At 42.8% G+C, this 25,722-nt stretch overlaps 3 protein-coding genes across 4 annotated transcripts; 2 read left to right on the top strand and 1 right to left on the bottom strand.

Annotated features, from left to right (window-relative positions):
- Positions 1 to 176: 176 nt before the first annotated feature.
- Positions 177 to 7,699, top strand: LOC146387137 (rab GDP dissociation inhibitor beta). Its single transcript, XM_084928504.1, has 11 exons — positions 177 to 327; positions 903 to 1,010; positions 1,102 to 1,192; positions 1,295 to 1,429; positions 1,513 to 1,711; positions 1,796 to 1,927; positions 3,794 to 3,893; positions 3,984 to 4,155; positions 4,256 to 4,400; positions 4,489 to 4,543; positions 4,638 to 7,699. The coding sequence occupies exons 1-11, from the start codon at positions 283 to 285 to the stop codon at positions 4,779 to 4,781; spliced, it is 1,326 nt and encodes a 441-aa protein (XP_084784630.1). The 5' UTR covers positions 177 to 282; the 3' UTR covers positions 4,782 to 7,699.
- On the bottom strand, positions 5,999 to 10,520 carry ndufaf3 (NADH:ubiquinone oxidoreductase complex assembly factor). The gene is made up of 5 exons (XM_084928505.1): positions 10,364 to 10,520; positions 8,621 to 8,816; positions 8,444 to 8,510; positions 6,988 to 7,088; positions 5,999 to 6,870 (listed from the first exon to the last, which is right to left on the bottom strand). The coding sequence occupies exons 1-5, from the start codon at positions 10,453 to 10,455 to the stop codon at positions 6,751 to 6,753; spliced, it is 576 nt and encodes a 191-aa protein (XP_084784631.1). The 5' UTR covers positions 10,456 to 10,520; the 3' UTR covers positions 5,999 to 6,750.
- A 415-nt stretch (positions 10,521 to 10,935) lies between these two features.
- Positions 10,936 to 24,437, top strand: nckipsd (NCK interacting protein with SH3 domain). 2 transcript variants are annotated; one of them, XM_084928503.1, is made up of 13 exons: positions 10,936 to 11,289; positions 12,146 to 12,258; positions 12,342 to 12,552; positions 16,287 to 16,362; positions 16,499 to 17,115; positions 19,536 to 19,706; positions 20,195 to 20,281; positions 21,416 to 21,554; positions 21,654 to 21,734; positions 21,953 to 22,081; positions 22,280 to 22,369; positions 22,477 to 22,649; positions 22,898 to 24,437. In XM_084928503.1, exons 1-13 carry the CDS (start codon positions 11,119 to 11,121, stop codon positions 23,120 to 23,122), a joined length of 2,283 nt encoding a protein of 760 aa, XP_084784629.1. In that variant the 5' UTR covers positions 10,936 to 11,118; the 3' UTR covers positions 23,123 to 24,437. The 2 variants fall into 2 exon arrangements, with proteins under 2 accessions (XP_084784629.1, XP_084784628.1); XM_084928502.1 differs by having other exon boundaries at positions 16,496 to 17,115.
- The last annotated feature ends 1,285 nt before the right edge of the window (positions 24,438 to 25,722 follow it).

The following is a 25,722-nucleotide window of genomic DNA, read 5'->3' as shown; positions in this document are numbered from 1 at the left end:
TTTGAAAATGTGACTTAGTATCATTACAACAGCGGGATATATTATATGTATAATAATACCTCAATCTGCAGTGACTGAGAAGCTCATAGAGCCAATCTCTCTCTATCACACACACACACACACACACTGCATAGATGGGTCTTAAGAGGATTATTGCAAAGGGGAACACCAAGCAATTGGTGTCACCTATCATCATCACACCTGTTTCTGTCTTACTACACACAGACCCACACTCATAGACTGTGACAGGCTGCAGAAACAAAGCACTGGTACTCAGTGAGGATGGAGCAAGAATATGATATTATTGTGCTTGGAACTGGACTGAAGGTACGGAATTTATATTTGCTGTAAAATCTAAAATGAAATAATCTCTCTTGAATCTCTCTCTATATATGATTCTGTTGGTTAACAGGATTTTATGCCTACTTTATTGTCAGTACAAAGCTTGAACCCCGTGAACTGAGCAGGCCATCTTTTGTCATGTGGTCTTAGGTGGAAATGTTCTGAGCTGACCAAAACCAGAAACCGCGCTGTGAGCAAGATATATATTTTCTGCAAAGTGCTAAAAAAAATGATGCCTCACAATAACTGCAACCTTACCAAAACAGTTCTCAAGCAGAGGCACAGTCCTTTTACTGAGCACTTGCAATCATGACTTCTTTCATTTCCTCTTTTCGCTCTTGATTCAATAAGTGATTAAAGTCTGTAAGTGAGTGGACTTTCTGCCATGTTTTTGTCGCTTTTACTAATGATTCACGTGCAGACTTGTTAAGCTCTTGCTGGCTGCTAAGGGGGATTTATGGCAATTACCTCATTAGTCTAGTACTGATCTGTATACCTTAAACTACCAGCTGCTGATTCGGACACATTTGCCCCTCTGTTTTCTTCCTCATCTCTTTCAGGAATGCATCCTCTCTGGTTTAATGACTTTAAGTGGGAAAAAGGTTCTCCACATTGATAAGAATCCTTATTATGGAGGAGAGAGTGCATCCATTTCTCCCCTTGAGGAGGTGCATGCAAACAAATACAAAACTCATGAGCATGCATGCATGTACCTTCATTTGAACACTGCTGATAATAAGGTGTTTCCTTTATTTGCAGCTGTACAAGAAGTTTAAGACTCCTGGTCCTCCGATGGACAGAGGGAAAGAGTGGAATGTTGACCTCATCTCCAAATTTTTTCTTTCCACCGGTGAAAGTTTACTGTTTATTGGCAGGTGTTTGTGCAATGTCTTGCTGATTGTTTTGATAGAAATGAGCATGCTTTAATTTTTGGGTGCTGTGGTTTGTGCAGGTCAGATGGTAAAAATCTTGTTGCACACCGAAGTTACTCGGTATCTGGACTTTAAAGTCGTAGAAGGCAGCTACGTATACAAAGGAGGAAAAGTGCACAAAGTCCCCGCCAGTGAAAAAGACGCAGATGCTTCAGGTGCCAAATCATGTCATTCCACTTTTTAAGACAAGTTTCCAGATGGCCATAGCTTTATAACGCTGAAATATACATATTTTCAGATCTGATGGGCATGTTTGACAAGAGGAGGTTCAAGAAGCTGCTGCTCTTTGCTCTGAACTTTGACATAAGAAACCCTCGCACCCACCATGATGTGGATCCTCACAAAACGACCACAAGGGAATTGTTCCATCGCTACGACCTGGGACTTGATGTCATAGAGTTTATAGGTCACGCCATAGCCTTGCACAACAGTGAGAGGTCAGTTATAGGAACTTAAGTGAAACAACACTGAAAACAGATTAGTAGGCATGATTTAAACCTGTCCACCTGCCGTCCTCGCAGTTACCTGGACCGGCCCTGTGTGGAAACCATCAGTCGGATCAGGCTGTACTCCGATTCGCTGTCCTGTCGAAACACCAGTCCATACCTCTACCCACTGTATGGTCTCGGGGAGATACCACAGGGTTTTGCCAGGTCAGGTTCTCACTAGTTCTTTGATTTATGTTCATCAACAGTTTAATTAGTTTAATTCGACTATTTTAATTCGAGTGCAAAAATCCTAGATATTTGCACTCTAGGATTGCACAACGGAGTGCCACAGGGTTCTGTATTAGGTCCCCTTCTATTTGTCATTTACGTAAACAATCTTAGTCTACATGTGCCAGATGCAAACTTGCACTTCTATGCTGATGATACAGTTATTTACAGCTGTGGTTCAACTCTTGTCCAAGCCATTGACTCCTTGCAGAAAGCCTTTTCTGCTGTCCAGCACTCATTACTTCAGCTTAAACTTGTTCTCAACGCAGACAAAACAAAGCTCATGTTGTTTTCTAAATCAAGGAGACGAGCCCAAACAATCCCATCAGTAACCACTCTTGAAGGTAATAAAATAGAGTTGGTTCACACCTATAAATATCTGGGAATCTTAATTGATGACTCGCTTACCTTCAAACCACATGTAGAGAATCTTGTGAAAAACCTGAAGTTAAAACTGAGATTTTATTTTCAAAATAAGTTGTGTTTCTCTTTTAATACAAAGAAGCGGCTTGTTGCTGCAACATTCTTGCCTGTGCTGGATTATGGTGATATTCTATATATGAATGCTTCTGCTCAATGTCTTCGAATGGTTGATTCTGTGTATCATGCTTCTCTGAGGTTCATCACTAACTGTAAATTTCAGACTCACCACTGTGAGTTATACTCTCAGGTAGGATGGCCTGCTTTGGTAAGTCGGAGGAATTCTCATTTATACAGTTTTATATATAAGGCGATACTTGGGTTGCTGCCTTCTTATCTATGTTCCCTGCTTGTAATGAAACATGCTGGTCGGTATTCTCTTCGTCCGCATGGCTACTTGTTGCTTTCTGTTCCATTTGCCCGAACTGAACTTGGTAAAAGAGCTTTTGTCCATTTAGCACCCTTGGCCTGGAACAAACTGCAGAAGGAATGGAAAATGACTGAATTCATTTCATTAAGTGCTTTTAAATCTAAACTACGAATCCTTGAGGCCAAGTCCATAACATGTAACTGTTTCAATTAGATTGATTGTCATTTTAACTGACTTTTTTATTTTTATTTTTATTTGAATTTTATTTTTTATTTTATTTGTATTCTTTCACTTATTGTTGCATGTGTGTTGTTGCTGCCTGTGTTTGAGTAATTTCTGTAACTGTGAGACATCTGCTGCTGCCTATCTTGGCCAGGTCTCCCTTGAAAAAGAGGTTTTTAATCTCAATGGGATCTTCCTGGTTAAATAAAGGTTAATAAACAAATAAATAAAAATTCAGTGCAAGTATATCATCATCAGCCTCCAGCAAGCATGACCTTTAGTGGATGTTCTTCCACTGAAAGTTAAAAGTGGCCCCTTTTTTAAATTTCCATATTATCAGTCAGTCAGTCAGTCAGCATGATTCACAATTCAAAATAAATCTTATTTATCATATACCAAGCCCCTCAGTTCATCCTTTAACAAAGGCTTCCTTCCACGTCCCTTTAAGAAAACTTTCTTCTGATTGGTTGCTCCTTGCAAACAAAAGGTTTGAGCAGCAGGTGGGTGGGGCTTATCTTCTCAAAGCTAGAGCTGCGTACCTGAAATGATCACATTAGGGAAATCCAATCTTAATGACAACATTCAGAGCCAAGAATGGGAAAAACTTCATAAAACCAAATGTTCAGAGATGCTGATGTCTTTCTTTTAAACTTTTCTCATTTTTAATGTGAGCATGTGCCATTATAGCACTTTCTAGCACACATAAAGAAAAGCATAATAAAAGCTGTTTAAAGGAAACGTTCAGACATTCATGCTTGCACTTATAAGATCCAGTCCTCTTTGTGTTTCAGACTGAATGCAGAGTATGGAGGAATGTTCCTGCTGAACAGGGCAGTGGATGAAATTGTGATGGATAGTGGCAAAGTGAAAGCTGTGAAATCTGAGGGGAAGGTGGAGTAGACAAAATTAAGCCCTGCAGTCACTGTCCAGGAGGCATTTGTACTCCCACTGATGTGGTCTTTTTCTCTCTCTTTCTAACAGCTGTTCCACTGCAAACAGTTAATCTGTGATCCCAGCTACGTTCCCAATCGAGTGAGGAAGGTGGGGCGTGTCGTTAGGGCGATCTGTTTTCTAAATCATCCAGTTAAACACACTCATGATGTCAGCTCCTGTCAGATCATCATCCCTCAAACTCAGCTTAACAGGAAGTCAGGTACTAAGTTATACTACCATAATATCTAACATGTACAAAGTTGAACCCTCTGACCTGCTCTTCCTGGATTTGCTCCTCTACTACTTCCTCCTCCATGCAGACATTTATATATCTGTAGTGTCCTTTGCGCACAACGTGGCCTCAGATGGGATGTACATCGCCACAGTCAGCACGACTGCAGAAACCACCAACCCAGAGAAAGAAGTGCAGCCAGGACTCGAGCTCCTCGAACCCATTGTGCACAAGTTAGTGACACTCTGAAGACTTAAATCTGACAGTTTGTGTTTTTGTGGTGTGATTTAATTCGATGCAATTCCTTCTTGTTGAATTCAGATTTGTGTCTGTCAGCAATCTGCTAGTTCCAAATGAAGATGGAAAAAAGAGTCAGGTATTGATGGGGTTTCCCCAAAACTAAAACAATGACACGACTGAAAATAGGATGGTGGCTTTAATTTTTTTTTAAATCTCTTCTGTCCTTTTAGATATTTGTGTCCCGCTCGTATGATGCAACAAACCACTTTGAGACTGAGTGTGAGGACATCAAAGACATGTACCAGCGACTCACAGGGACAGAGCTCAGCTTTGCAGGATCCAGGCACCAGTCTCATAACTCTGATGACGACTGAGGACAGCTTGATGTCAGCAGCTGGGAGGCCATAAATGTATGTGGTGTATAATCATCATTCATGGATGATTATATGCCACAGCTGTAAAGCAGAGGGTGTGATGTAGGGTGTAGACTGAACAGAGAGTGTGCTACGTAACTGCCTGACGTCTCTTTTGCCTCTTAATTTGTTTGCTGTAATTTCTCTCTCGTGAAAATCTGCTAAATAATGATGTTGCTACTTTGTTATGAGAGAAGGTAATACATCAATATGACTTTTCTGCTGGATAGTTTTTACATCGGTTGTTTACACCAGAGTGAAACTTTTTTTTATTTTATATTACTTATCAAGTTATATTGACTAAAAAACAGAAAATGTTGTGAAAGTATTGAATGTAGTGTCTACCTTCACATTCAATGTTTGTTTGCTCTTCAAATTCACTTATGTATGGCTGAATAATTTCTGCATAAGGAAAAGAGGTCGCCTAACTGGATGTCAATCAATCAATCGAGGCTTTATTCGCCACATGCAGGTTGCCCTGCAGTGAAATGGCCTTACACACACAACACAGACATCACATGGGGATACAGGTCAGAGATCGGTAGCGTTACAGAAAAAAAAAACACTGAAATATACACTACAATAGGAAAGTACAAGAGGGAAAAAAAGAGACCTCTACTCATGCTGGGCTCCTGGGAGGACAGCATGAGAACAGGAGAAAAAAAACTCCTCTGCACAAAAAGCACATAAATGTCCACAGCACAACATTATGGAACACGTGACAAGCAACAGGGATGGGTAACTTTAACCAAAGTTAAAGTTAATTAGATAGATTTTTTTTTAAAGTGTTGATCAGTGAGAGTGTTTATGAGCTGCAACATGCAGCTTGTGAGCGATGAGGGTTTAAAGTGTTCAGCCTGACGCTGGGCATCTTCACCGAGACATATGATTAGCGATGAATCACACTGATGTGTAAAGGATTACTGGACTCTCTTATCTGTGGGGCTTATGTGTGAGAAGGACAAAGCCAATAAATTAGGTGCTGCACAAACAGCTTGTCAGCGGCAGCGTGCTGGATGCAGAGGACGGACAGACGCACGGAGTAAAGAGGCTTATCCAAATGAAGGACACCGGCCACCAGCACCTCTGGTAGCCACATTAAAACTATTTCTTTAACAAACAATCCCCTTTAACTGCTGCCCAGATAACATTCAAAATGAAAACACTGCATGCTGAGGTGATCTTACTACTGATTTATTGTAAACGATAAAAATACATTACACTTATGCTGCGGTAAAGCATTTATATTTTTATACAAGCAAAACTTGTGTTTATATATAAGAACATGCTTACACTTTATTACAGTCTAATTCTGGTTTCCTTGACTTGAGTCTTCTTTTAAACTCATGCACACAGAGCTATAAGCAGCTATAAGCAGAATTACAACAGTGATGTGAGACATTTTTATGTGCAACCACATGCTGACTGAAATGTGTGACAGGAAACCCAAAATCAGCATTCACTGGTACACAAACCTCACAGAGATCACTGGGTGAAGGTGGCTGCTACTGTGCTCGTTTACAGCTCTGTATTTATAGACTGTCAGATAGTTATGTTACACTGGGCCTTTGTGCAGCCCTCAGCTGTACGAATTAAGCTTTTAGCATTTTAGCTCCTCACCCTTGAGCTAGCTTCTCCTGACTGGCTGATCCTTCAAACAGGTTTGAACAGCCAGAGGTGTGCGCCTTAGATGACCACATTAAAGGTATCAGCTCCCACTGACATCATCCAGAGACAAAGTTTAAAAAGAAGTTTTAAATGAACATCTTCTGGTACGACACTATAAATGTCAGGAAAAGCGTAAAAGAGTCACTTAACTTTGTCTATAAGGAAATAAGTGTTGTAATAAAGTGTTGGAGCTTGTTACTACTGGAGTTTTGTGCACAGGCAGATCATCAGTGAACTGCTGACCATTTGCAGTGATCACCTTCTACATGTTGTTGTTGTTCCCAAGGACTTCAAGTGCTGTGCTGGGTGATGGAGGGATCAGGCCTGCGGCTACAATTCTTCGCTCGCTCATTAGGAAGTTGAAGGTTGCACACGCGTTTGGCTGCAAATCAGAATAAATGAATGAAAAAAGACATAAAAAGAGACAATAAGAAGTATTCCAGTGTCTGTTAGCTCATGCCATGCTGTCAGAAAGAGAACAGGATCACTTGTATTTTACCGTGTCCTGCACCTCCACAGAGATGCCTTTACTCTTCAGAAGTGCGAGCACCGAGGGGTTGATTCGTTCCAGTCGTGCGCCTGTGCCCAGCACGAGAATCTCTTCACAAACCAGGAAGAACAGACAATGAGGCAGATAAATTCCCATTCAATGAGGTCCAATAAAACCAATAAAATAAGGTAAAGAAATTACACCAAAATTTAATGGGGACATCATTTTGTTTAGTGTTGATGACAAAATGACAAATAACATTTCAGTGGACACATAGAAGAGAGTGGACACTCTGGCAAGGACATTAATGTACCTCACTCACTGGAACACAAATGATTCTCATGTACAAAGACTGAGCTGAAACAGACTGAGCTGAAACAGACTGAGCGCACTCGCTGCCCGACTGTTAAAACAGGCAGACACATGAACAGACGTTTGCCAAAAGAGAAGCGACTGTGCCAACAGTGTGGTGGAGCCATTATACAAACGGAGCTGCACTTTCTCACTGCCACTGCTCAGTTTCTCACACTTTCACAAGTCCACCTACAGAGTGTTGGTGGTGCTGACTAATGAGCCAGAGCAGACTTTCAAGACGGGAACCATGACAGATAACCCAGCAAATGCTTTGGTTTTTTTAATAACTGTGGACCAACTCACTTTTCTCAGTATTTAGTCTTGGTTAAAAACTAGCTTAGAAAAAAAAAAAATCAAACAAAGAAAACATCTGCTAGTTCTGCTTTGACACTGTTGGTCATAACATTTTAATTCAAAGCCTTCATGATGCAGATGGTTTAACAGGTCCAGTCCTCGATTGGTTTTCATCACAATAATGAATCTTACCTTACAATACAAAGTGACCTGAGTCAACTGTTGTCGTTGTTGACTGTAGAAATAAAATTGAATTGTACTGAATCACACCTCCAAAAAAACTCCAAAAGTAAAAATTAATCAGGGGTTCCTCAGGGGTCTGCCCTTGGTTCTTTACCTCTTTAACCTTTAAATGTTCCTGTATGGTTCCATCTTTAAAAAAAAGACAGAATATATATTCTTATGCAGATGATACATGGTTCTACCTATCATTTCACGTTGATGATAATTTTACTCTGAAAAATTACTGGATGCTTAGAAAATTTTAGAACTAAACAGACCAGACAGAGATATTTGTTGTTGGTTCAGAAAGTCAGAGACAGAAGATTTGTTCTCATGAATCAACTCTGTCTCTGAAAGACCTCGAACAAGTCAGAAACCATGGCATCATTTTGCAGTGAACTCAGCTTTGATAATCATGTCAAGGTTACCAGAACTGCTTTCTACCACTTAAAAAATTCTCATCTTTAACTGACTCTGTGAAATCGGTCCATACTTTCATATCAAGCAAGTTCGATTATTGTAATGCTCAATTTGCAGAATTGACAAAATCATCAGTCATCTGTTTAAAGGTCTGCTTTAGTGCGTATATTGGTACCTATTTTTGGTTCAAGCATGTGGAAGAGTGAAACACTTTCTTCTGTGATATCTTTCGAACTTCCAATCTGCAGAGAGAGAAAACACACACATATATAGTTGTTAAAATAAACTACAAAAAAAAGAGAATTTCATAAACTTTCACAAACTGCAAGGACAGACTGGAAAGCACTTTCACCTTCCACTGCAGGATAGCAGGAGGCAGCACGGCACAAGGCCCATACACCCTGTTTCCATCGATATTGAATCCTGCAGAACTGTAGCTGTGGATGAGGACCCCATTGTCTACATCCTTCTGCATGACAGAGACTGTGGTGCGCTGGTACAACTCATCATCGGAGGGTTCCAGTCTATGAGCTCGGGACAAAAATGGGCTAAAGAAAGACAACAAAACCCCCACAGTAAGTTAGAACCAGAACCATAAACAGTAGCAACTGTTTTCTATAGTACTGAAAAACTGTGGGTGTGAAACAGATAGAAATCTCTGCACATTCGCCACCACTTTGAATTTCAAAAAACAGGCTGCACCACGGAGCTGCTGCCCAACGGCCCACTTTACACGCCAACCCACTGATAAGGATGTGAGCCAAAAGCTTTAGGCCTCGTTCTGCAAGCCAGGAGCCAAAATATCTGCTCGTCTAAGGAGCTGCAGCAAATGTTAGCCTGCTGTCACACTTTCTTTCCAGGCTATTCCAGAAAACTGAGCTAGATCAGCACTTCTTTGATTCTGAGCTTCTCTGGTCAGATGGAGTCTCACCAGCGGCTTTTAGCAGTGCGACTGGCAATATAAGCCCGGGAAACAGCATGTATGACAGGTAGGTATGAGATAGTAGTAGATGAGAGGTCTGCTGCCTCTGTTGTGTGGAGTGGAGCGGGTGTGATAGGTTGTCCATGTGCAGTTTCTTCAGTGACCTCCTGTCGCTCACTGACTCAGACAGCTCCAGATTCTGACCAATGATGGTTCCAGCCTTGTGAATTTGTTTGTTGGTCCTGCTGGCATATCTGGCACTAATGCTACCAGCAGACAACAGGCTAAGAAAAGAGCTCCAGCATACTGTTGCACAAATTGATCGTACCCTTCTTGCACAAAACATCAGTCAATCAATACATGATTACATAAAGTGCAAGTGTGCAAAAATTGCAAAAAAAAACCAAAACAAAGACAGTGCAACACCACCATCATCACATCCCAAAAGTGCTCTAATGGACTGAGATCTGGTAACTGTGATGTTTAAATGATGCTCAGCTGGTACTAGGTGGCCAAAAGTATACTAGGTTCGACATGCTGTGTACTTACAGATGCCTTTCTGCATGCCTCGGCAGCAGTGAGTGGTTATTTGATTTACTGCTGCCTTTCTGTCAACCACAAAGTTGGCCATTCTCCTACAATTCTCCTGCAACCTCTGACAAAAAGTCCTATAAAGCAGTCAGTTCATTCATGACATAAGCTTAAATAATTTCTATTACCTTTCTTGAAATCATTTTAGGCATGACAAACTTTAAGCCGCTAAGCTTCTTTAATATGAGGATATGATCTTTTACCTTATATATCACAGTCAAATTAGATTTAGATGGTTTGCGGGATAAAAAAAACAACAACAACAAAAAAAAAAACAACTTCTTAAAGAAACTTGGTGCTGAACAACTAATAATAGTCAAAACAACAGCAGGTTGTATGCTCATAAATACTTTGACACTGTAAGTTAATGAGGTCATTGTGCTTAAATTACGCTTTTTCATGGAACAGCGATTTGAAAAATGACAAGACTGATACTGCATACTGACAATAACTTATTTTTATGGAGACTTCTGTAACAAATGCAGGTATTTCATCAAGGTTTCACGACTACAGAGGGAGAAGGAACGTTAAAATATAGGAACTTAATTGAAACGTGAGCCTTAAAACGAAACACCGCCCTACCTCGAGAAAGCGGGCACCGCTCTGGAGGAGAACAGAAAGCCCTGGGTTGATTTCTGAAGGAGAAATCTGGCAAAAACCGCAGCAGTGGCCATGTTAACAGAGAAATGACCCAAACGGTGGCAGGCTGGGGGACATAACACAGTGTAACACCAGGCACTCGTTTCCGGTGCTGTGTAATGCAAAGTCGAACATCTTTCATTTATTCCCTTTTTGTTTATTCTTTAAAAAAAAAACATCGCGTTATCTTGTTTACATCACGCATTTAAGTTAATCAGATGCACAATAATAATAATAATAATAATACGTACTGAAGGAAAAAAAGGGGGGGTCGAAATTAACGGAATAACGGCTAACAGTTGGTTACATACGCATGGAGGTAACTCTTACGTAAAAGTATAGATATTAAAATATTAATGTCATTTTTATTTCCGATTTTGTCGCGTATATGTCGGGTGTTATCCGTATTTAGCTGAAATTTCAATAAAGTTGATATAAAATAAAATACCAAGTCAGCTCTGTCTGTGATTAAAATGTCTGGGGGGCGTGTTCGGTGGGATGTGACAGCGCCCTCCTACGGTGTTTACGGTAACAGTCGGGTCAGATGATCCGAGCTGCATTGTAAATAGACATGCCTTCGTAGCCGCTTTAAATCACCCCCAGCAGAGCAGATTTCGGCACTCGGGCACTGCTTATCTCCAGATAACCATTCTCTGTCGTTATCGGGTCGTTTCGCTGTCTTAAAGTGTCATTAAAGTATGTACCGGTCTTTGTACGCCTTCCGATCCTCGGAGCCCAACTCGCTGCACTTCGCGGCCGGAGAAACCTTCCTAATCCTGGAGAGGAGCAACAAACACTGGTGGCTGGGGTCCCGCTGCAGCTCGGGGGAAACCGGCTACATCCCCGCCTCGTATATCGAAAAAATCCAGGTAAAAACAATGTTTGCAATGCTCACTTTCCCTCTTTGGTTTCAGTGAATGGCATCAGTGACCGAGCTGCACCCTGGGGTGACGTGAAATCCAGGGAATGCGTAGTAAAGCGGCTGAATTGATGCGATCAGACGGATTCAGTGTACCGCTATATGTGCTGCAGTGCAAGCCATGTTGAGGGTGTCAGGGTGGGGGAATGCATGCTTGCGAAATAATAAGCCATAAATTATTGCAAAGGTTGCAGTATGTAGGGACATGGGATGGCTTTTTTTCTCCCTGCACTGCAGTTGCTGACTGCGACAGAGAGGAGCTTGCAGGAGGATGGGACAGGAAAAGAGGCAGGAAAGGATGCAATATAAGAGGATGACAAGGGGAAATACTGAGTAAGGATGAGAGATAGAGCAGATTCAAGGCCACCACCACCTCTGCCACACAGAGCCATTGTTTCTGCTCAGATTAACTAATCTCCTCCTGTGACTGTGTATCATTTTCATTCTGAGGATTTTCTGCTCTCTCATTGTTTTCAAAAGTAGCTGTTCCTTCCACAAAACTTTGGTTCCCTCTCAGTCACACCCAGATGAGCTCAGCAGTCTCCAGACTCATAGTGAACTAGTCAGAGCATGTTATTTAAAAGAAAAAAAAGTGTCTCACAGGAGAGGAGCGCTGACTGTAATTAATGACATTGGCCTGAATGTGCAGCCTCAGTGAGCATGTGTGACTCTGGTTAAAAGGCTGTTCATGTTAGATAACCGTCCCAGTTTGTCTCAGCCTCAGAGCCATATGGCTTGCCCGGTTTTGATCATTTTGTATGCCACTTAATATTTCATTGAGTTTATCCCCCGCGTCTCTCTCTCAGGCTCCGGAGCAGGATGAGGTACTGCAGTCCATCGACAGAGCGATCGAAGGAATCCACAATGTGGCCTTAAAGAATGGAGGCAAATACAATCTGGAGCAGCGGGATGTTCTGCAGTGAGTGAAGCTCTTTATGGAGATGGTACAGCTCAGTGTTTCTCTCTGTGCTGTGTTTGAATCGCTGCCCTCCTCTGTCGCAGAAAGCTCATCCATCACAGAAAGGAGACCCTCGCTCGGCGAAGTTCGTCCTCCGCCAGTCACAAACAGGGCCTCCCATCTTCCAGCAGTGAGATATCGCTCAGTCAAACCCCTCCTCCACCTAATGGCCTTAGCAGAGACTATCAACGACAGGGAAGCGTGCCGTTATCAGGAAGCATGGACAGTATGCAAGGACAACAGAGTTTTTATCAGGTAACAAGCAGGTGCAGTTTTTCTTACCTCATGCTCCAATTAATCTGTTAATATAAATGTGAATTATTAACATGAAAAAGCCTCGGTGCACGCAAGAGGTGCAGGGCATGGCAATCAATCTGATATATACATATAAATATTATTGTTTATTATTGTCTACTCAGATGTGATGCTGCTCTGGTGCATGTGCTGCGAAAAAGGAGTTTAAAGAGTGGAGTCAGAGCCGCTCTGTACCTGTCGGGTCGCATTTCTAAACAATGTTCTGAAAAAAAATGAAGAAAAGTTTCATACTGGTGTTTGTGTATCATACAGCACTGTGCAAAAGTCTTGAGCCACTCCTCATTTCTTTATATTTTGCTTTCAAGATGTCAGACGAAGTTTTTTAAGTGGTCTTAAGCAATAGTTCTCCAGGCTTTCTGAAGGTCTTTTAGAGTTTCTCTTTGAACATTTGCTGTTTTTTTTTTTACTTATTTGCAGTTCAATCCTTTTACCTGTAAACTGACTGTGAATCATTCAAGCATACAAAAGGCACCTAACTCACAGGATGAACCACCGTTGTGTCTACATATAACAGACAACACAGGAAAGAACCAGTTAGTGTGTACTTAATAAATATGAGGAAACTGGACAGGTGAAGAATAAAAGAGGAAGTGTCAGGTATTAAAAAAAGCTATCTACAGCTGATGAACAGTATCTGAAAGTCATGGCCAACAGAAATGCAGCAAAGACCTGACACAGTACCTGAACAATGCATCTGGCCCTGCAGTTGATCCATCAAAAATCAGTGGCAACAGCAGAGGGTGCGATGAATCCAAATTCAGACTCAACATTACTGAAGCTGTGTGCGCTTTCACTTTGACAGAATGAAATAAAAGGCAGCCAAAAAGAGCTCCGAATGTCCTTCAAGAAGCCTGGAGAACTATTCCTGAAGACTGCTTAAAGAAACTAGAAGAAAGTTTGACTAAGAGAGTTCAGGCTGTGCTGAAGAGGCGGCTGTGGCTCAGGACGTAGAGCAGGTCTTGTGCTAATAGGAAGGCCGGTGGTTCAGTCTGCATGCCAGATATCCTTGGGCAAGATACTGACCCTGAGTTGCTCTGTAATGCTTTCATGGGAGTATGAATTTGTGTGAATGTCAGACAGAAAGCACTTAACTGTAGAAAAAAGTGCTTGTATGAATGGGTCTGTGAGGCATGTTGTATAAAGCAGTTTGAGAAACTTGCTGTATTAGTACCATGATACCAAATATTGACTTTCAGGTGCATTTCAAGCACATAACGAATGAGGCGTTCCTCAAGACTTTTTGCATTACAGGGAGTGCAGAATTATTAGGCAAGTTCTATTTTTGAGGAATAATGTTATTATTGAACAACAACCATGTTCTCAATGAACCCAAAAAACTCATTAATATCAAAGCTGAATGTTTTTGGAAGTCGTTTTTAGTTTGTTTTTAGTTTTAGCTATTTTAGGGGGATATCTGTGTGTGCAGGTGACTATTACTGTGCATAATTATTAGGCAACTTAACAAAAAACAAATATATACCCATTTCAATTATTTCTTTTTGCCAGTGAAACCAATATAACATCTCCACATTCACAAATATACATTTCTGACATTCAAAAACAAAACAAAAACAAATCAGCGACCAATATAGCCACCTTTCTTTGCAAGGACACTCAAAAGCCTGCCATCCATGGATTCTGTCAGTGTTTTGATCTGTTCACCATCAACATTGCGTGCAGCAGCAACCACAGCCTCCCAGACACTGTTCAGAGAGGTGTACTGTTTTCCCTCCTTGTAAATCTCACATTTGATGATGGACCACAGGTTCCCAATGGGGTTCAGATCAGGTGAACAAGGAGGCCATGTCATTAGTTTTTCTTCTTTTATACCCTTTCTTGCCAGCCACGCTGTGGAGTACTTGGACGCGTGTGATGGAGCATTGTCCTGCATGAAAATCATGTTTTTCTTGAAGGATGCAGACTTCTTCCTGTACCACTGCTTGAAGAAGGTGTCTTCCAGAAACTGGCAGTAGGACTGGGAGTTGAGCTTGACTCCATCCTCAACCCGAAAAGGCCCCACAAGCTCATCTTTGATGATACCAGCCCAAACCAGTACTCCACCTCCACCTTGCTGGCGTCTGAGTCGGACTGGAGCTCTCTGCCCTTTACCAATCCAGCCACGGGCCCATCCATCTGGCCCATCAAGACTCACTCTCATTTCATCAGTCCATAAAACCTTAGAAAAATCAGTCTTGAGATATTTCTTGGCCCAGTCTTGACGTTTCAGCTTGTGTGTCTTGTTCAGTGGTGGTCGTCTTTCAGCCTTTCTTACCTTGGCCATGTCTCTGAGTATTGCACACCTTGTGCTTTTGGGCACTCCAGTGATGTTGCAGCTCTGAAATATGGCCAAACTGGTGGCAAGTGGCATGTTGGCAGCTGCACACTTGACTTTTCTCAGTTCATGGGCAGTTATTTTGCGCCTTGGTTTTTCCACACGCTTCTTGCGACCCTGTTGACTATTTTGAATGAAACGCTTGATTGTTCGATGATCACGCTTCAGAAGCTTTGCAATTTTGAGACTGCTGCATCCCTCTGCAAGATATCTCACTATTTTTGACTTTTCTGAGCCTGTCAAGTCCTTCTTTTGACCCATTTTGCCAAAGGAAAGGAAGTTGCCTAATAATTATGCACACCTGATATAGGGTGTTGATGTCATTAGACCACACCCCTTCTCATTACAGAGATGCACATCACCTAATATGCTTAATTGGTAGTAGGCTTTCGAGCCTATACAGCTTGGAGTAAGACAACATGCATGAAGAGGATGATGTGGACAAAATACTCATTTGCCTAATAATTCTGCACTCCCTGTATAATGCGTGTCCCAGTACTGATCTACTTGTGAAAGGCGATGATATTAGCCGGAGTGTAAATGAGTTTTCATGAAGCTCAGACAACAGGTTGATCTGCTCATTGGTTCCTCCACAGCGTGACCTGCTTTCAGTGTCTGTCTTGATTTTATACACAACATTTTTTAACCCAACAATTTTTTATTATTTTTGTTAGTATAATTTAAGTACACTTGGTCTTCTTTGTGATTGTGCCATTAATCTTCTTTAATATGTGCTGTTCAGGTTTCACAAGGGACCTGAAATGTGGGAGCTTTGTTTGTGAGCCCTTTTTTTTTTTTTGGCTACTAGTTGGTAATTACTGTGACCCATAATTATTTTGTAATAATAGACAACACGTTAATACCAATAAACCGCATTAGTTACTTATTTTTATTATTCCTGCTCCTTTTCTCACGCAGTGCTTCACCATCTGTTCATGGATAGACTTTGCTGTAAACACATTTTTTGTGAGGCATGTCTGCGTGTGGCAGCAAAGATGAGCAGCAACGTGAATCTGGATCTTTCTCCTCTGTGGAGAAAAGATGAAATGAAGTTAATTTGAGAATAAGAATAATCTGTGCACAAAAGAAAATATCACCACATCAAAAAACACATTTTTTTTAATCTAATTTTATAGAAAAATAGGAACATGAATACATTTTTTCTGTGGATATTTTTGAGTGTTTGATGAGATTATTTTACCAAACAGTGAGTTAATCTAAAAAGATTAGTTCTCTGAGTTCAATGTTAATGCTGAGCTGTGGAAGTTAAATCTCCATCAGCCAGCTGTGCTCCTCCTGGACCGCGAGATGACATGTTTGTTGTCTCTGTCCCTTCCATCAGGTGCCACCTCAGGCCCGGCGTGCTGCTCCGATCACTCCGCCTCCCCCTGAAAAGCAGAGGAACCACCGGCGTCCAGGTGACTTTAAGCCTTGCACTTGTCACCTAAAAGCAGATTACGCTCTCAGTGTTTTCGCTCCTGCAGCTCTATTCTTAGTCATTCCTGTTTGCGCTCTGCTTTCTGTAACTGGAGCTCTCTTCCTCTCTCTCAGCAGAGCCAGAGGTCCCCTCCAGAGTGTCCTCTCTTCCCTCGTCCCCTGCTCCCTCCCTCTCGATCAGCACCACCTCCATAGACACGGGCTCCTCCCTCTCTCCGATCTCCTCTGAAGTCAGTCTGCCAAGTATTTCCAGCACCCCTCCTCCTCCTGTGCCGTCCCGTGTCAAGCCCCCTGGGCCGCCTCCGGACCTGCTGCCCTCTGACTCGTCTCCTCAGCCGGCTCCTGCAAAGAAAAGCCCCGCACCGCAGCCCCCCCAGCCTACCCCACCCTCCCAGCGCAGCACCCCTCCACAGCCTGCTGCTCCTGCTGCTCCTGCTTCTCCTGCTTCTCCTGCTGCTCCTGCTGCTCCTGCTGCTGAGGAGGACCAGCGGGAGCCTGAGTGGCCCGTTGCCCCCACGTCTGTCGCTGAAAACCCTCCTGGCAGCTCCTCGACCTCTGAGGTGGTTCCCATGACCATTGGAGCTGAACTGATCGAGCTGGTGCGAAAGAACACGGGCTTGAGCTACGAGCTGTCGCGGGTCGCCGTCGGCGTGGTGGTCGCCCATCTGCAGACCACTTTGCCGCAGGCCTCCCCCGCTTTGGAGCAAGTCCTCGTCTCGTTGGTGGAGAGCAAGGTCAGATTTGTTTTCATCACATGGCGTGGCTCCAGCACACTGGCACCCGGCCAGTTTAAGAGCAGAACGCCGGAGTCGTTTAGAGTTTCAGCTCCCGCTGCATTTAGCAGCGAGGGCAGTTCACACAGTATCACTCACTCATCTTTAGATACAAGCGTCACGCTTTTCTGTTTCCACTGCTGTCAGGTGGAGATTGTGGTGGAGTGGCTAATGTGACCCCAAATCCCAGTAGATGCCAACTTGTGGCTCCATCCCGTGTTTACACGCTGACATGTGTGCACACATCCTGTCGAAGAGCTCGAATAGTCTGCGGTCTCTTCAGGTTGTTTTAATATGTAAAACGCTCAACTTAGAGCTAAGAAAGAGGGAGCTGGAAAAAGAAAGAAGTTCAAACAAAAACAAAATTAGAGTCAGCCACAGTGTTAAACAGCCTGCCTTGTGTTGCTATGGCAACTTCGAACTCTCAGGACGTGAGTAGGGTGCTGTCCTGTGGTGTTTGGCAGCAGATCAGCTGGGCTCAAGGGGGTGGAGCCTTCGTGGGTCTGGTTTGTTCTACTCCATGGCTTTGATTGTGATCCTGATTGGGAATTCCAGAAAGCAGGTTTAACAAACTCTGAATCAAACATTTAAATCTGAGATGGGAAACTTGAGTTCTCAGTTCCAGAAAATCTTATCAGTCAACTCAGAGTATGTTCACCCCGAGTTAAGCACATGCAGGATTCACCATGGCAACAGGTAGATGAAGAGCGTCCAATAGAATCCAGTGGAATGTTAATTTGTGCCGATGCGGACCGTGATGAAGAAAGAGCAGGAGCAGAGAAATGATTCAGTATCAACGCCCAACTTAAATGTTCATGATAGAAGTATTAAAGCCTCAGATATCATTATTCAGCTGAGAGGGACGAAGAACGTGGCAGATGAGACGCAGCTCATGTACCTTTGAAATCAGGAAGACTGATTTTGGTGATTTGTAGTGGAAAGGATCTCAGGGTTTAAAGTAAATATTGTTAGATTTTTTTTATTGTTCTCAACAGCGTTTAAAATCTTTTCTTCCAGCCTGTCATCTGTTTTATGATGAAATGCTGCCACAAAGGTTCAGACCGCCTGCAGCCTGGATTCAAAGCCCCACTTTAAACCACATTTCTTCCCATTTTAGAGTCTCAGCGCATCAGTGCACAGTCTTGACTCAAATATATATATAAATTGTAACAAGATGCCATCTGTGAGCTGTGATATGAGCTTTGATGTGGACCGTGTGAGTGAGGAAATGAAACTGAATGTCAGACAGATGTTTCAGGTTCAGCAAAGGAGGGGAGGGAGCGGACACAGACCTGCCAGAAAGCTGGTTAGATTCAGAGTTAGCTCAGAGTTAAGTCTCGTGCTGTATCAAAAAAACAAGTTTCACTAAACCTGCTTCCTGGACCAGGACTCACGCCAGTGCCATTACCACGGGGGGATGGGGGTCAGTGCTGGTAAAATCCAGATAAATACCAGTTTAATTTTGTGGCTCATCAGTTCATGCTGGCTTTAATGCTTTCTTAATGAACTGCAGAGGACAGCCTCTTTATAAGGTCTGGAAAACAACCGTCAATGTGCCCAGCTGTGCTGCCCGCACACATCCAAGATCTTCATCGACTTCATTGGATTCTTCCTTTATGGGTCACCACATCAGGTCATCTGCCTTCCTATCATCCTCCTCTGGCACACCACTGCTCTGCACGTCCTCCTTCGCTGCATCCATGAATCTTCTCTGAGGTCTTCTTCTTTTCTTCAGTGTCTTTTGTATCCATCTCAGCCTTGCCAATATTTTTGTCTCCAAACCGCTCGACCTGAGCCGCCCCTCCAATGGACTCGTTTCTAATCCCGCTTAACCTCCAATGAAAATCTTTCAACTCTGCCACCTCTAGCTCGGCCCTGTGTGTTTCCGTTAGCGCACATCCAAGATGATTAACGCAAACACCAAGAAAAAACTCTGGTCTTCTCCTTTAAAGCTGCTCTGATAAATGTTTTTATATTTAAGGATGACATAACTAATAATTGTTTGGAGATATGTAATAGTGATGGTTTTCTTTATGTTACAGCAGCAGTGGGGAATAGTTTTTTATTTGGGTGTTTAGTCAAAAAGTTCCAGTAAATTCTTTGCTCGTGTGTCTCTGATCAAAAGGAAGAAGGAGGCTTCTCTTTGGAAGGTTTCAAACGCAGTGAAACGATTAGAAAATAAATGTTTTTCTCTCTTCATGGAGACAAGAACAGAGAAACATGAGAGCGAAAGCCAGGTGACCTGAAATACAACTCCAGCCGTCCACTAAACAGAAAACAAAAGTGTTGTTTTGTCTGTCCTTTAGTGTGAGCCTGTGTGTTCGCTGTAACGGGTTAAACAAACGCAGGCGTGTGCTGATGTTTCTTATCCGTCCCTGTAGGACCTGAGTGCAGCGCTGCCGCAGGGCCAGGTGTGTCACGATGAACAGCGGCTGGAGGTGATCTTCAGCGACCTCGCCCGTCACCGGGACGACTCCCAGCAGCGTAGCTGGGCGCTTCATGAAGATCACGCTCTCATCGCCTGCTACCTCGAGGAGCTGCTGAAGATACTGGTATGTGTTTCTGTTAAATATGCCAACGGGATTCATTTATAAAACTGTAACAAGCAAGAAGAAGAGGAAACTTCCAAGGAAACTGGAAGGAAGTGGATTTAGGTCAGGAGAGGGAAGCTTTTCAATGTGTTTTTACATACCTAGTAGACAGGACTGATCTGTTGTTATGATTGTGATGTGAACATTTCCTCTGATAAGCCTGTGATGCGAACCCAGGACGCATCCAGATGTTGTGTAGTAAATACCAGACGCGTCTGATGGGATCAGAGCGGCTCAGACGGCTCCCAAATCCAGCGACGCACTTAAAGACTGAATCTGGAACCGCTTCAGGCTGCTGAATGAGCTTTGTTGGCAGTTTGCGCTGAGCCACAGTGGGATGCCCAGATGAGCTGTTAATGGCGCTCCTGCGATGTGTGGGAGTCTGATTGTTTGGGGATTATGAAGTTTCATTGTTATGTAATGTGACTGCCTTTGCTTTGTGTCCTCAGACCGATGCAGATCCAGAGGTGTGTAAGAGGATGTGCAAGGCCAACGACTTTGAGAACGTGCTGTCCCTGGTTTCCTATTATCAGATGGTGAGATGTGATGTGAACACAACAAAGGATTTGATGTTTGACTCAAATAAAAATAAAGCATCAGCCGTAAAATGTCGCGATGCCTCAGAAAGAACTGCGGCAAATATTGTGTGTTTGATATTTTTCATATTTTTGGTAAGAAGTTACATTGAATGTCATCATGTTGGGCTTTTAATTATTTATTTAAACTCTCCTTTTACCAGGATGGAATGATTGTACAGCATACATCTTTAATGGCTTTAAAAAACAAGAACTGGGTTCAACAAGTTTGGATTTATTTTGTATTTTCTCTGATCCACAGAAGGTCAAAAGTATAGATACACCTCTGTAATCTTTTAATAAGTAGTGCTGAAGGTCCTACAGTGCTTTTTAACTTGAAAAGACCAAGGCCTCATAACGTGATTGTGTCATGACTGATACGACTGGTAGTTTCTCTTTGCCTGCGTAAAAATTGATTCGTTTGACAGCGTTCGCTGGATTAACTCAGAACAACGGGAAAACCTTCTAGAGAAACGTTTGATGATCAGCTGTCAAACATGGTGGTGGTAGCATCACGCTCTGGACTGTTTTGTTTCCAGTGGTATTGGTACATTGCATTAAATGGATGGAATAACGAAGGAGGACAACTACCTCCAAATTCTTCAACTTCACCTCAAGTCAACAGCTAGATGACTGAAACTTGGACACAACCGGGTTTTCGGACAGGACACTGATCGCTGGTTTTGGCTAAAACAGGCTAGAATTAGTCATGTGGAAAAGCTTCCCAAAAGCCTGACCATAACCCTATTAATCATTTGCTGCACCTAAAAGTTGAGCCCATGCCAGGAACCAACCAGTTTAAATGAACTTTATCAATTCTTCCAAGAAGAAGAGCCCAGAGTTGTTCCAGAAGCTTTTTGATGGCTTCCAAAAGTGTCCGGTCTGTGCTGTACAATCATCTGACTCTGGACAAACAGTTCAAAGAAACCATTAAAAGCCCAAAATCAGCACGATGTTCGTGTTTGTGTAGTTGGATATCTCTGTGTGAAGCATCTGTCAGAGCCGCCCTTGTTCAGCCTGGCTGACCTCAGTCACAGCTTTACTGTTGTTGTGCGTGTTGTGTGATGATCCGGTCTCGTTGTCGCCTTCGTGCAGGAGCACCGTGTGTCTTTGCGGCTGTTGCTGCTCAAAGTTTTTGGGGCGATGTGCAGCCTGGATGCTGCTCTCATCTCCGCCCTTCTGAACTCCATCCTCCCCATGGAGCTGGCAAGAGATCTTCAGACTGACACACAAGGTGAAAATGTCACTCATTGCAGTTCCTCTTATTTTATAGCTCAGTTAAAGTTAGCCACGTTTGTCTGATTCACTTATTTTTTTTATGTTTTTCCTTCAGAACACCAGAAGATGTGCTACACAGCTTTGCTGCTAACTATGATATTCTCAATGGGAGAGCAGGTTCCATATCATCACTACGGTATGTCCGCTCTCTCGTCATTGGATGAATCTGCTGTGTGACACAAAGCAGTGCTTTGAGTTCAGCTTCCTGGCTGTGCTTTTGTCATCATTTCCAGCACATTATGAGAGGCTTATTCAAGCTAAACACATCAAGAAGTTTGACACGTGTGATTTAAAAGCTCAGCCTAAAGGCTATTGTGTGCAGTAATAAAAACACTGGACTCTCCCTGCTTGCAGAACACTTGAATGCCGAGTTTGTTCAGTTTCTGCTGGGTGTGGTGGAGGACGGGCATCCCTCTGATCCCACAGAGCAGCTGCCTGACATCTTCCTGAACCTCGTGCTTTCCTTCAACCTGCACCACACTGGTGAGAACAGCCTCCACAGCCGCTTTTATCAGCGTTTTTGTACAAATCATAGCAGGAACCTGAAAGAGTTGGTTTTATTTGTAATTATAACAAATGGAGCAAGGCCATAATTTCAGTGTTCTCTGGATCATTTTTACCTTGAAATGGGTTTACGTAGAAAGAAGTTTAATAGTTGTGCTGCATGTTTGTGTCAACCAGCTCCCAGCAACAACGTGATCATGAACGAACTGAAGCAGAAAAACGTCAAGATCCTCTCAGAGAAAGTGCTGCTGCTCCTGAACAGAGGCGGTAAAAGAAACTATTTTTGGGAGCATCCTCACTTTTATCCTTCATAAATATTCTTCATACGTCTTCTTTTTTTTTTTTACATTTTTCATGTCCTTTTCCGCCCCCAGACGACCCCGTGTGCATGTTCAAACACACTCCGCCTGCACCGCACTCGGTGCTCAAGTTCCTGCAGGATGTTTTTGCCAGCCGAGAGACTGCCGACATCTTCTACCGCACCGACATGATGGTGATGATCGACATCGCCGTTCGACAGATATCTGACCTTTCACCTGGTGACAAGGTGGGACACTGAAAGCTGCTGATATAATTAAGTTGCTGATAAGGAAGTGGGCTTTAGTGGGCCACTGTGGCTCTGGAAAGAGAGAGAGGGGTGATTCTGTTGTTTGCTTGTTTGGGTGACGGGATTCAAAGGCAAAACTTTTAAGTCAAACTGTCAAACAAAAAGGGGGAAATCATATTTCATGGATGCACTGCAACCATATTTGTCAGGCACATGATTATTTTCTCTCCTTGTCCCTCCCTGTGAAGCTGCGGATGGAGTATCTCTCCCTCATGCACTCCATAATGCGCTCGACGGACTACCTCGAGCACCGGCACCGCCTGTCGGATCTGCAGGGGACGCTGCAGAGGATTCTCAGGGAGGAAGAAGATCCCGGCGAGGATGAAGGGAGCGCTACGGCGAAACAGATGGATAAGCTGATCGTGCAGCAGATCTACAAGGAGTTCCCGCAGATCTGCGAGAACCAGAACTAACCGGTGCCAGTATCACAAACTGTAGTCTGCTCCCAGCTACTGCGGCGAGGTACAGTAAAGATTAAAAGAGGAAGAGCGGACGTTTGAAGACGACTCGTACCCCGCGCCGGTCCGTGCTGAGAGAAGCCGGTGTTTACTCCAGTGCTGCAGCGTGCGTGGGATGCTGAGTGTTATTTGAATAATGAGTGTGTGAGAGTGTGTGAGTGTTTAAGAAGGAAGAAATCTGACAAATGCACAAAAGGTTTGTGCCATATTTGGTGAATTAGTAAGTGGCCAATCCTTGAAGCTCTTCTCAAAGCGAATCCTTAGCAATAATGTCCTTGTGAAGCTTACGTGGACTAACTGCATGCACCTAAAAGTATTGTTGAAATTAACTGACTAATAACCACAGGTAAACTCTATTCTAACCAAACTGACTGCAGTTTACAGATTTATAGCAGGAAGGCAAATCAGTGCTTACGGTAGATGATTTGAGGCCACAGCTTCAGCGTGGAGAGAAAGCTTTGAACCTTTACGTGCTTCCCTTTTAGTGGGACCAAACTACTGTGTGTTACTGACAGCGATATTTTCTCCACAGATCACCGCACTCTTAAAACTGACTTCCTCTTTTATTCATATCCTCCATCCTAATTTAAGACGAGTAGAACAACTTGAGCAAGTTTACTTCTCTGGCGAGAAAAGCACAGTCTGACTCGCGCTTTGCCGATACTAAGCTTTTTGCTGATTAAGCTGCCGCTGCTTATTATCGAGTCTCTTCTCGCTCTGGTACTTTCCTCACAGCTTTTCGCTCTGTACCTGCAAAAGCGAAGCTCCTCAAGCATCACGCCTCATCGACCGTTTACGGCTTCTGTGCTGCAGTAAAGCAAAACTCTGACAACTGGCTTGTGAGCTGTGGCAGAAGTGTTATTACATTATCAGTGTTGTTGATTTCCAGTTTCTCATGTTCATACTTAAAGTCAAGGAGAAGAACTGTAATGCAGGGCATTTATTTGATCTCATTGTGGTTTAAATACTTTCATACCTTCCCCCTGATTGTTTTTTTTTTCCCCCTCCTCTCAACACTGTAGTGATGATGTTGTTCATTATTATCTGATTTTTAATCCCTGGCATTGCTTCTCCTGACACGATCCAGAAGTGATATCAGACTTTTAGTGTGAGTGTTTCATTCTCTGGTTGACTGTGTGTGTCTCTTTACGGTGTATGTGCATTCCTTTGTGCGTGTGCGAGTGGTGAACGTCTCCATGATTCACTTTGTCTGCAAATGTGCTGCAGCTGTGTTATAATGAAACTAATAAAGCTCTATTTTAACAGTGAACTGTATTTTTGAGAGTGTGATTGCGGGGCAGAATATCCTCATTCACAGTCTTCACTGCACTAACGACACAACAAATGTTGAAGTCAGATTTGGCTGTTTGTTTGTTTTATTCAGAGTTCAAAATCATTTAATTCTTTTATTTATTTTATATTTGTTGTATTCAATTTATTTTAAACATTATTGCACAACTAAGGTGTTGGAAACATTGCTCTGAGATGTTGGTCCATACTGACATGACAGCATCGCAGAGTTGCTGCAGATTTGTCAGCTACACATCAGTGGTGAGACTCATTCCATCACATCCTCAAGGTGCTCTGTTGGATGCATCTGGTGGCCATTTGAAAACAGTGAAATATTCATGTTCAAGAAACCAGTTTGAGATGATTTGAGCTTTGCGGCATGATGATCCTGGTAGAAGCAGCCACTGGATGATGGGAACACTGTGGTGACAGAATGATGGATATGGTCAGTAACAATACCAAGCCAGGCTGTGGTGTTTAAACGATGCTCAGTTGGCACAAAGGGATCCAAAATGTGCAAAGAACATTTTCCCTACACCGTTACAGCTTTTATGCTTTCATTATATTCTGACCCAACCGTCTGAATGTTGCAGCAGAAATCAAAACTCATTAGACTCATTTGACATTTTTCCAATCTTCTATTGTCCAGTTTTAGTCAGCCTGTGTGAACTGCAGGCCGGTTGGTGGTGAGGTAACTAAGTAGGACAGATCCAAAGACACGCTGTGGAAGAAAAGAGAGCGAGAGGTGGCCACACTCTGTTTCTTCCCCATTCTCACGCTCTGTTTGAACTTCAGCAGGTCATTTTGATCGTGCCCACAGGCATAAATGGACTGAGTTGCAGCCATGTGAATGGCTGATTAGATAGTTGAATTACGGAGCATCTGAACACTTGTACCTAATGAAGTGGCAGGTGAGTACACTTAGAAAACACATTTACCATGTTTGAGACTCCAACACTTCTCATTTCACTGAAATACAAGACAAGTGTATCATCTTTGATCCATCAGTTTTTGAGACATCATCAATGTGAAAAAATGAAACAAAGTGTACATTTATAATACATTTTTTAAGGAATAAATAGCAAACATTACACTCAAATTTTGTCAGAAGATTCCTTAAACACTTTTTAAGCCATTTTCTGACAATTATTTCTTTAAAGGGTTACAAAGGAGCTTGAATAATAAACGGCAGAGGGCAGGAGTACTTGTGTGCATCGAGTAGTCAGTCTGATAAAAACCAGTAGAAGAAGAATGCTCAACACTTC

Source organism: Perissodus microlepis, chromosome 5, assembly GCF_051167445.1.
Source record: "Perissodus microlepis isolate ML-2025 ecotype Zambia chromosome 5, ASM5116744v1, whole genome shotgun sequence".
NCBI classification, from domain to species: Eukaryota; Metazoa; Chordata; class Actinopteri; order Cichliformes; family Cichlidae; genus Perissodus; species Perissodus microlepis.
The sequence above is the reverse complement of the archived record's forward strand: the minus strand, read 5'-3'. Positions and strand labels throughout refer to the sequence as shown.

Coding starts and splice junctions, on each gene's coding strand:
- ndufaf3 (XM_084928505.1), bottom strand. CDS start 10,455: ATGGCCACTGCTGCGGTTTTTGCCAGATTTCTCCTTCAGAAATCAACC. Junction 8,511..8,620: donor CTGCTATCCTGCAGTGGAAG/GTGAAAGTGCTT, acceptor CTCTCTCTGCAG/ATTGGAAGTTCGAAAGATAT. Junction 6,871..6,987: donor CTGTGGAGGTGCAGGACACG/GTAAAATACAAG, acceptor TCTGATTTGCAG/CCAAACGCGTGTGCAACCTT.
- LOC146387137 (XM_084928504.1), top strand. CDS start 283: ATGGAGCAAGAATATGATATTATTGTGCTTGGAACTGGACTGAAG. Junction 1,430..1,512: donor AAAAGACGCAGATGCTTCAG/GTGCCAAATCAT, acceptor ACATATTTTCAG/ATCTGATGGGCATGTTTGAC. Junction 4,544..4,637: donor AAGATGGAAAAAAGAGTCAG/GTATTGATGGGG, acceptor CTGTCCTTTTAG/ATATTTGTGTCCCGCTCGTA.
- nckipsd (XM_084928502.1), top strand. CDS start 11,119: ATGTACCGGTCTTTGTACGCCTTCCGATCCTCGGAGCCCAACTCGCTG. Junction 21,735..21,952: donor GGTTCCATATCATCACTACG/GTATGTCCGCTC, acceptor CCCTGCTTGCAG/AACACTTGAATGCCGAGTTT. Junction 22,370..22,476: donor GCTGCTCCTGAACAGAGGCG/GTAAAAGAAACT, acceptor TTCCGCCCCCAG/ACGACCCCGTGTGCATGTTC.